General features: G+C 45.8%; 2 protein-coding genes and 1 long non-coding RNA gene across 3 annotated transcripts; 2 read left to right on the top strand and 1 right to left on the bottom strand.

The window, feature by feature from the left end:
• Nucleotides 1-712: 712 nt before the first annotated feature.
• On the top strand, nt 713-1,201 carry LOC136517150 (uncharacterized). Its single transcript, XM_066510667.1, has one exon. It carries the CDS (start codon nt 790-792, stop codon nt 1,153-1,155), a length of 366 nt encoding a protein of 121 aa, XP_066366764.1. The 5' UTR covers nt 713-789; the 3' UTR covers nt 1,156-1,201.
• Nucleotides 1,202-2,033: 832 nt separating this feature from the next.
• On the top strand, nt 2,034-9,795 carry LOC136517885 (uncharacterized). The gene is made up of 3 exons (XR_010774354.1): nt 2,034-2,652; nt 3,814-5,612; nt 5,765-9,795. It is a non-coding gene; the product is annotated as an uncharacterized lncRNA (long non-coding RNA).
• Nucleotides 3,122-10,376, bottom strand: LOC136517884 (uncharacterized). Its single transcript, XM_066511539.1, has 4 exons — nt 10,170-10,376; nt 9,989-10,083; nt 9,802-9,892; nt 3,122-3,359 (listed from the first exon to the last, which is right to left on the bottom strand). The coding sequence occupies exons 1-4, from the start codon at nt 10,199-10,201 to the stop codon at nt 3,329-3,331; spliced, it is 249 nt and encodes an 82-aa protein (XP_066367636.1). The 5' UTR covers nt 10,202-10,376; the 3' UTR covers nt 3,122-3,328.
• Nucleotides 10,377-10,730: the final 354 nt, after the last annotated feature.

The following is a 10,730-nucleotide window of genomic DNA, read 5'->3' as shown; positions in this document are numbered from 1 at the left end:
TCTTAATATACGTGTGTGCCGGATAAAATGGATCGGATGCAGTAATAAACAAATAAAGATACTATCGACAACCGTCGGTTGAATACACATCACACGACATTTTCTCACACTCGCCAACTCAACATGATCGTTCTACCGCTCTACAAGCTCCACGGCACCACCCAATCCAAAAATATCTAGCTAGATATTTTATTCTTTATTAGTACTAGGAATTAACCAGTTCTTATTATTACTTGTTTTTTAGTACTTACTTTCTATTCTCATCTTCAACATCTGCCTTCGTTCGGTCGGAGCGTACCAACAACACTGGCCGCCAGGACCAGAACTAACGTTTCTGAATGAAAAAAAAAAACAAATATTTCAGCTAGGAAGGCCTCCCTTCTAGATGACCCTCTTTTTTTTTTTTGTGTGTGTGTGTGCGTGTGTCGAGAGCATCTATCTATCTAGAAGACCTAATTTCAGAAGGTCATCCCGCGTGCTCCGTAGCATTAACCGCTCCCAACGGCATCACCGCGTCACCCACCGCACGAAGGCCGCGGCCCCACAGCCTGGACCCACGCATCAGTGACCTGACGGGCCCCACCAGAAATAAGCAACCGTTACGCACCGCGTGTCCACGATGCGGACCACGTGTCCACGCGGTGGTCTTATCCGCTCCGTTCCGTCTGCTATAAATGCCAGGGCGACCCTGGGCCTCCAAAAGCAATCAGCATTGCAGCACCCACCCAGCCCCCAAACCGAGCAAAGCAACCCACCGAAGCCTCGCGGAGAAGCAACCGATCGATCGGAATGGCGACGGCACCGTGCGCACCCGCCTCCGTCTCCGTCTCCTTCCCCGCCCGCCCGGCGGCGGCGGGGTCCCCTTCCTCTGCCCGTCCGCGGCGCGCCGCTGCTGGGGCGGCGGAGGGCGGCAGGTGGTGGGCGCCGCTGCTGGGGTGGTCGGGGAAGGCCGACTACCTCGAGGCCCCGGCCCCGGTCCCGGCGGTGGCGGTGGCGCAGGACGACGACGCGGGCAGCGCGGCACGCCGGCAGTTCGTGGGGGGCCTGACGGAGGAGAAGGCCCGCCAGCTGCGGGTGCGGATGGCGCAGACCGAGTCCTTCCACGACGCCATGTACCACTCCGCCATCGCCTCCCGCCTCGCCCGCTCCGCCTGAACCGTTCGCCGGCCGCACGACGCGGCAGGCGGAAGCAAGTCGCCGACATGGCCGTAGATCTAGAGCTCCGTGTGTATATACTGGTTTCGCCTTTCGTTTCCCTCCGATTGGGTCCGGGGTTGTCTTTGTTCCCCTCGCTCCCATTGTCGTCGTCGTCGTGGAGCAGGAGGGTGAGGGATCTGCCGGTTTTACGAGGCGCCCCCTCCCCCTCCCCTGTCGCCGCTCCCGGACGTGCCTGCTGTTCTGATCCGATAGGATCCGGAGCCCGCCGTCCTGAAACCGTTTCCGGTCTGCGCTGGAATGGCGCAGATCCGCGAAGCGTTACGTATTGTACTGCTACTGATGATGAAATTGGATCTATTAAGACATTGTTGTTGCTAAATTAATGTTTCCCTCCCTGCCAGATCATGTGGCGTACTAATACATTCTATGGCGTACGGGATTCCATTTCCGTGGGCGAAATGGTTCATCTTGCTTGATGATGTTGGGATTTGGTTGCCTGATCTATTGTACTGCTACTGATGATGAAATTGGATCTATTAGGTCTGGCTGGAGCGTTGCGAGAGGAACTGGCTGATAAGACATCGCCGAAACGCGAGCAGGCTGAAAGATTAAAATCAGATTCTCCGCCGTCCCACCGCGTGTCAAACAGGCCCTGCTGACACCGACCTCTCTTTACGTTAAGCCAACACGCTAACCAAAACCAGATCCAATGCAGCATCAGAATAACTAATTTTAAGGTCTACTGAGCGGCGGTGCCCCAACGTGACAGCGCTTAACCAAAACCAGATCCAACACGCTAACCAAAACCAGGTCCAATGCAGCATCAGACACTTGCCGGCCGAAGCGCGCAACGCAAAAGCTGCTGAGGAAAATGGGAGCAAGTGGCCGGCCCGTGCAGGCACAGCAGATTATTTTAGCCCCCGAGCGGCGGTACCCCAACGTGACAGCGCTTAAAGCCCATGGAATCTTTCCCGTACGACGATTAACTTGTTATATTTATGAGTATTTGCTAAGAAATGGACTACCATATATCATTATCAGTTGCTTATTCCTGAGAGGGAGACACGCATTTGCTAACAAATGAACTACCATATTATTAACCAGCACATAATTTGTTCAATCCGTACCAGCAATGAGAGAAGCTGTGAAAAAGACCGTACGGCAACTATTGACTTCGTCATTCGTCAATAACCAAGTCCAAACCAGGTTTTCACGGCTGGAGGTGGTATAACCATCGGTACTGGATCAGCTGTACAATGGACAAACCTCGCCATGCCAGCTACAGCTCAATGACGGTGGAATGCCACCGTTAGAACAAGTGCACAGTTGCATCATGCCCAGGGGAGGCAAAATTTACAATCTTCTTTTGTTTCGTATTACGCTCTGCATTGACATCGACGCCTTAAGAAATGGGCACGTATAATCATCACTCCGTTTGTCCGGTTCATAGATGATAGAACTCACTCAAGAAGCCACCAGGAAGCTGATAGTCTAGTGAGTTCCGCTCTCAATTCTTTCCTTTTGGTTATAATTTTTTTTTTGATGCCCCAGTCCCCACCTTAAAGCAACTAACAGTTCAAGGCACTTTTGGAATTTAGGTTACTTTCCTCTTTCTTGTGTTTTCCTTTGAAATTTATGTACGATTCCTAGGTTCCAAATGGTCCCCCAACCCCCATTCTGATCTACTACTAAAAATATATACTTCCTCCATCCCAAAAGAATGTAAATCTCGCTTTACAAGGAGTCCAAGAATCTTAAATTTGATTAAGTTTATAAAACATATTATCTACATTTAGATCTCCAATTAGGTTTATTATAAAATATATTTCATTATTAATCTAATGATACTTATTATGCATCACAAACATCAATACTTTTATGTATGTATTTGGTCAAAATTAAGAATATTTGACTCCTTAGAAAGCCAGTATCTAACGGGAGCCTGTAAATGGAATACCATCGCTGGACATATTTCTCGCAGTCTGAAATTATTCTCTGCTCAAACATTCTATCCTTTTGCCAAACATAATAGCACGAACCAAAGAAAATATAGGTACATAGCACACTAGTTAAATCTGAATAGCCAAGTCAGCTCTCATCCAATCTGGAATCCCGATGGAATCAAAATTTGCTGCCTGAACTTATCCCTTCATCCTTTGAGGGATGCCCATCATTTGCTCTCCACGTCATACAGTTCCGATCTGAAAAGGGCAAGGATAAACCACATTAATACGTCCTGGTCATATCTCTTTGCAAATTACACTAGCATAGACCTTCACTACCAAATGACAAGTGTTATCCACATGAAGAAAGCACGCCTGTAACTTTGTGCATGTGGACAAATACCATTTGCAGAAAACCGTGGAAGTTGCAAGAACACGTTTAATAGGGAATGCTCGCGTCGCCATCTGGCACGGCAGGCCCATTGAAGATCACAGAAAATCAAGCACCGGCAGTGATAGACAAAGATTTGGAAACCAGTTTGCACAACAAGAGCAGCATGAAAATATGGATGCCCTTTTCAGATAGGAACTACATAGTACAAGAATGTCCAGGACCTATCCTTTGTGGTTACCCTCACATAGCTTTCACAACTAAAATATCAAGGTCTTTAAACAAACAGCTAAAATAACAAGAATTATCTTCATGAAGCAGGTACATCTGTAATTTTGGGCATATGGACAAACCAAACAGAGACAACGTGGAAGTTGCAGGAGATGGGTCCAATATGAAAAATGCTTTGCCTAGTCATCAGGCATGACAGGTCAACTGAAAGATACATCCTATCATTAGCAGACAGGAAGATGTGTATTCATGCACAATCACAATTAACTGGTACAGCAGATCTGTTCACAAACAATGGCAATGCAAACCAGTTTGCACAAGCAAGAACAAGAAAGAAGGGGTACCTTTCAGACAGGAAGTGAACATAGTTACTTATTTAGGTCCACATTCCCTACTTTTCTATGTAGTGCATAACTAGGATCCTAGTACTAACATTTACATGTAACAAGAGCACTTCATAGTAAGCGTGAAACTAGAAGAGATGTTCCTGTTCCTCGTTCAGCATTCACATTTCACCCATAGGTTCACACATGTTATATAAGACTATCTCCAAAAGAGCATGCAAACCGTGACCCAAACGCAAAATAGGCCATTTACAGTGTTTTGCCTACCAAAAACAACGCTCCAGCAAAATACCAAAACACCTCACCCATTTTGCATACGACGCTTGCTGAAACGCAAATCTGCGTCGTCGAGAGATACCGACGCAAATTTCTGGCGTCGTAGTGGTGGGCCTGTAGGAGCGGGGCGCGGCCAGGCGGACCGCTGCGGGGAGCCGGCGCGGCGAGGAGCTGGCGCGGAGAGGTCCGCCTCGAGGCGCAGCCGGCGGGTACCGCGGCGAGGCGGGGAGCGGGGCGCGGCCGTCGGGGAGCGGGGATCCGCGGTCCTCCTCGCCCGCGACCGCCGGATCCAGGAGGGAGGGGTGCTGCCGCCGTCGTGGTCTGGTCCATGTGACGGCAAGGCCGGCCACGGATCAGATCCGACACCAAGGGAGAGGAAGAGTCGGCGCGCGGAGCGGATCCGGCAGCAGGGCCGGCTGCGGAGCAGCGGAGTGTGTCGCAAGATGGAGCCGGAGAGGCCGGCATGGCGACCTCGGGCTGCGCCGCGCAGCCTGGGATCCACCGGGCCGGCCGTGCGAAGCGTGCGGAGGTGGCCACGCTCTGGGCCTCCCGCAGCGCCACCACGTCGGTAGAGAGGGAGAGAGAGAGAGAGAAGGGAGGCTGCGGCGGGGACGCGAGCGGCGGAGAGGCAGCGCCGGGGACCGGCGGGGGTTTGCCACAGCGTTGGTGCGTAGGCAGCGAGAGAGGAAGCGCCGGGATGGGGAGGATGGAGCGTTTTTTTTTTCGTGCGGCGCGGGGGAGAGAGTGAGGAGAGAGGGACGGGCTTTTGGGCAGGCTGTCGGAGAATGCGAGTTTTAGGTGCGGGATACTTTTAGTGGCCCGTTCGCGTGCCCTTAAATTCGGCTTGATTCGTTTTTTTTTCATCCGAAACAATATTTTTCTCTCACAAATTCCTCCAGATTCCTCCAAATTCCTCCAGAATTCCTCCAAGCGAACGAGGCCACTGTGCGTGACCCAAACTATGGAATGGGTCTCTGATTTGGGTCTGTGCTGTTGGAGATAGCCTAAGCTATTCATCATGTTTCATTAACAGAAACAGGTAACTCAGTATGAGAGGACAATTAGACTGGTTTGACTACTGTCTTCACATCCTAAGATTTTAGGGACTCCAGGTTCTTTGCTGTCATATACAACTTTTTATGTCATACAGGATTTGATGTATATGCCCATACAAGTAGCTCAATGCTACAACATGGGTACCAGATATATTCCAGGTTCAATAAGCTGAAGTATTAAATCGACACTGAAAGGATTGCTTGAATTTAATTGGTAAAAACAAATAAAAACTCCGTCTACTCTTCCTGTTGGGCTGTGCTTGATGGGCACTTTGGCTCACCAGGACTGATTTGTTTTTCACGATATTACAGTTTCCTACCCAAATAATGAAATAAGGTCATTTTTCACTAATGTCATTCATGCAGCGATGGAAAGCTTTGAGCAAGGAATGGGATAGGCTTGTGGCACTGACACTACTACTGCTGAAGGCATGACAAACTGGCTTGTGGCACTTGCACTACTACTGATTCTGTTCTGTCGACAGAAATGGGATAGGCTTAAGTGCTTTGCAACTTCGTTAGTTGTGCTCTTTGGCTAGAGTTTCCTGCTTTTGCTGGTGGAAACCTAATATGGGAAGCATTCTTATCTTAGTGCCTTCCCTTGTTAAAGTAGGCTAAAGCTCGTGAATTTGTGACTTGTCATGTAATTATGTAACCCTAGCAGAACTATTTTGCTTTCTATAAAACAGGGAAAGCCTTGGTCTAAAAAAGAACATATATTAGTACATAACCTAGACATGCTTCTCTTCCATAGTTTCTTTCTTCCTATAACATGCATCTGGATATTCACAGAACAGTGTGTAAAGTAGACCAACAATGTGTAAAGCAGATCAACTTTCAATTTAAGATGCATGGGTAATTCCTCCTGCTTGTTCCAACTGAAACCTTAATTATGGACTATAGACATTGAAAAAAAATAATGATCTGTAGTACCTTGTTAATACTGCTCATGAATCACAGCATGCCAGGTCACTAATTTCCCTCATGAGAAAAACATAAAAATATATGATGATAATCACCGTGCTGCTATATAAAGATTGTCAAGTTCATAAGATTATATTCTCTTTTTCTTTCATTTTTTATAAAAATCTCCTTAATGTGATTACTTGATCTCCTCCGTTGATTATGATTGTGCATCATCGCGTTTTGTCATACTATTCGACTATTCGTGACCTCACAATGACGAATTCTGCTCTCTATCACTGTATGCCATACATATGCCATATGATATGGCCACTTTTATTCTGGTACAAGAAAGAAAATTTATGTTCAGTAAACAGAATGTTAGTATCTTAGTGAGCATCATCAAAATTGTACTAGCTCGGGCTATTTCTCTAGTGATGTACTGATATTATTGGGCACAAAAATCTGTAGCAAACTATCCAGCACACATTTATTCGCCTTACAATTACACAACATAAGCTGGAGCACTACAATGCACGCCATATTGCAATGTCATGAAACTACAGCCGTTCCAATCAGCATCAGCATTACCAGGTAAGCATGTAGCTAAAGCACAATTTGCAGCAACCAGAATTGTTTCGTTTTTAGCAATCGACATCTAATAAGAACAGGGGCACATGAAGAAGCAGGGGAGCACGTGCGCGCACATGAGAGAGTGTGTAGGAAACATAATATCAGATATAGGGAGCGAAGCTACGATTCAGATATTGGGGGGTGGAGGGGGGACCTAACCAAGTATTGATAACAAAAATTATAGGGTACCATCGGCCAAGTCTTGATGTTGGCTTAAAAAATTATCTCTTTTGATGTCGGCTTAAAAAACTATAATAAATCATCTTTAATCTCTTCATTTTTTAAAAATGATAATTGCCTAAATTGAAGATAAAAAGGGATCTCGCGGAAAATTTGAAGACTGCCATTATAATTTTACTAAATTGGAGATATGCCATCCTGTCCCACATGTCATTGACTCGTGTGTGCCCCATATGTCAGTGAGATACCAATGGCAAATCTCCAACGTTGCAAAATTATAATGGCAAATCTCCAAATCTTGCACACTTAATATTCGACAATCAAGAGATGTATTTGGAAAAAAAACAATCTAGAATTAATTAAGAAGGCTTCTTTACTTATAATCTCTAGTGAGAACTAATGACAAGTATTAGTGAAGACTGTGCAACATTAGGGGGGAGGGGAGGCAGGCCCCTGTCTCTACCCCTGGTATGACAGTTCATTTCACTTCAAGTGGCATAAGAGTTCGATGTTAAATCACTAAATCAACATAAAATTGTAGGAAAACCAAACTAATACCTAGATGGATATACTCACAACATAGATTAGTATTGATACCAGGATGGCAGATTTGCACAAAAAATTAGAGTGTTTTTTGTAAGGTTTAGAAAGATAGAAAACAATCTGCTGAGCAATTAATCAAGAAAAAACTGGCCTGAGGTATAGCATGCAAGATGTGTGGTATAGAGGAATCCATATGTTTAGATGTTCTTTGGCGATCTTTGTGTGGAGTATTTGCAGGGACGTGCTAGATTGGCAGCACACCCTGTAACCTGTGAATTAGGAGTTTTCAGGATTTCTTGAATTTAATTTGAAAAACAAATAAAAACTCCGTTTACTCTTCATATTGGGCTATGTTTGATGGACACTTCGGCTCACCAGGAATAATTTGTTTTTAGTGATAAAGCGGTATTATAGTTTCCTCCTCAGATAAGGTCATCTTTCACTAATGCCATTCATGCAGCAATGGAAAGCTTTGAGCAAGGAGGAGAACCAATGATGCCTCACATCTACTGCTGAAGACATGAGGGACTGGCTTGTGACACTTCGCACTACTACTGATTCTATCTTGTCGGCAGATATGGGATAGGCTTAAGGGCATGTTTGGTAGAGCTTTGCTCCTAGTTTCTTCGAGTGGATTTTGTGGAGTCCTACCAAACGGTTAAAATGCAACTGAATTCTGATGGGAAGCTGATGAAAATGACTTCCCCATTTACACTACGAGCTGGGAGCTAAAAAATCCTGCTCCCCGTTCAATCAAATCAGAATCACTTCTCACCTGCTCCCCACCAGAATTATTCCATCAGAGAATCAAGGAGTAAAGCTCAAAAATCAAGAAGTGGAGCTCTAGCAAAGTGGCCCTAAGTGCTTTTGCAACTTCGTTAGTTGTGTTCTTTGGTTAGAGTTTCCTGCTTTTGCTGTTGGAAGCCTAATCTGGGCGTCATTCTTATCTTAGTGCCCTCCCTTGTAAAAGTAGGTTAAAGCTCGTGAATCTGTGACTGGTCATGTAAAGCTAGTAACCCCAGCGGATCTATTTTGCTTTCTACAAAACAGGGAAAGCCTTTAGTTTAAAGAAACAACATAGATTGGTACCTAACCTAGACATGGTTTTCTTCCATAGGTTCTATCTTCCTATAAAATGCATCCGCATATGCACAGAACAGTGTGTAAAGTAGACCAACAGTATGCAGGGGACAACTTTCAATTTAAGATACATGGATAATTCCTAGTGCAGTAGTGCTTATTCAAAAGTACACTGAAATCTTAACTATGAACTATAATTCCTACTGGTTGTTCCATTTTACACTGAAAAACATAACTATGGACTATGGACATTAAAAAAAATGATATCTAATCTAGTACCTTATAATGCTCATAAATCACAGCACTCAAGTCACTAATTTTCCACATGAGAAAAACATAAAAAATATAATGATAATCACCACGATGCTGCTACATAAAGATTGTCAAGCTCATAAGATCATATTCTCTTAGTCTTTTTCTTTCATTTTCTAAAAGATGTCCTTAATGTGATATTGTGATTGCTTGATCTCCTCCCTTGAATGTGATTGTGTAACATCATGTTTAATTATACTATTTCGGAACCTCACAATGATGAATAATGCTCTATATGTCATAGATATGTCAATATGTCATATGATATGACACTTTTGTTGTAGTACAAGAAAGAAAACGACTCCCTCCCTTCCAAATTATAAGACGTTCTGGCATTTCTAGATGCATAGCTTTTGCAACGCATCTAGATATACAAGAAAAGCCAGGACGTCTTATAATTTGGAACGGATGGAGTAGTTTCTTAGTGCGCACCATAAAAGTTGTACCAGCTTCGGCTATTTCTCTACTGATGTTATTGGGCACAGCAATCTGTAGCAAACTATCCAGTGGATTTATTAGCCTTACAATTGCACAACATATGCTTGAGCATTACACCGCACGCCATATCGCAATGTCACGAAAAATAAAGCTGTTCCCATCAGCATCAGCATTACTAGGTAAGCACGAATAGCTTAAGCACAATTCGCAGCAATTAGAATTGTTTCACTTTTAGCAATCGACATCTAATAAGAACAGGCACATGGAGAAGCAGGGGAAGACGTGCGCGAGAGAGAGAGTGTAGGAAAACGTACATGAGGTAGGCACCGTGGGCGAATGCACCTGCGAGGACGCCGTAGAAGAGGCGGTCCCTTACCACGGGATTGTGCCGCAGCCCGATCCTGACTGCCCCGCCGGACCACGCGGTGAAACAACCGAAACACAAGTCAGCAAACGCAGCAAGGGAAGGGGGGAATGGGGGAAAGGGCGCAGAGAGCATACTAAGGGGGAGCACGGGGGCGTAGACGAGCGGGAGCAGCAACATATACGGCGGCTTCCGCTCGTGCTGCGGGGGGTGCCTCACCGCCGCCGGATCGCTGACACGAGAGGACGATGCGGGTGGGTGAGATCGCTGGGGGCGGAGCAATTGGGCGAAAGCGAAGGCGAATTGAGTATAGCTTACTCGAACCGCGAGGAGGAGGAGGAGGACGCCATGGCCCCGGCGCAGACGGAGGCGAGGAGATCGAAACGGAGGAATCTGTACCAGGAGAGGAAAGCGGAAGAGGGGTTTGGCGGCTTGGCCGGGTTCCGTCGCGTGCTTTGGTTTTGGTCAGTTCGGGCGCTGCTGGTTTTGGAATTCGTTGGCAGCTTATTTTTTTTTAGGAAAATTCGTTGGTAGCTTTTTTTTTTTTTTTTGAGCGGGATAAAACCCTTTATTGAGTTTCACAAGAAGTACAAACGCCATAAGGCGCAGATGGAAGCCGTCCAAGTTTAGCATAAACACAACTTCTAGATAGATTATGAACATCCGTATTGGATTGACTCCCCTCGTGGACAAAATCAACAAGCCTAAAGTCATTTGATCTGGCTCTAATCTCCTGGACAACATGCAGCCTCGGTTGCCTGGTGGATCTCGTAAACGATCGTAAATTTCCAGCCGGAACAGTATTTTTCTCTCACACCAAACCAGCCAGCAGTAATAATCCACGATCCAGCCACGAACCAGCCAGCCATCCGAACAGGC

The sequence above is a fragment of the Miscanthus floridulus genome, chromosome 17, assembly GCF_019320115.1.
Source record: "Miscanthus floridulus cultivar M001 chromosome 17, ASM1932011v1, whole genome shotgun sequence".
Lineage (NCBI taxonomy): Eukaryota > Viridiplantae > Streptophyta > Magnoliopsida > Poales > Poaceae > Miscanthus > Miscanthus floridulus.
The sequence above is the reverse complement of the archived record's forward strand: the minus strand, read 5'-3'. Positions and strand labels throughout refer to the sequence as shown.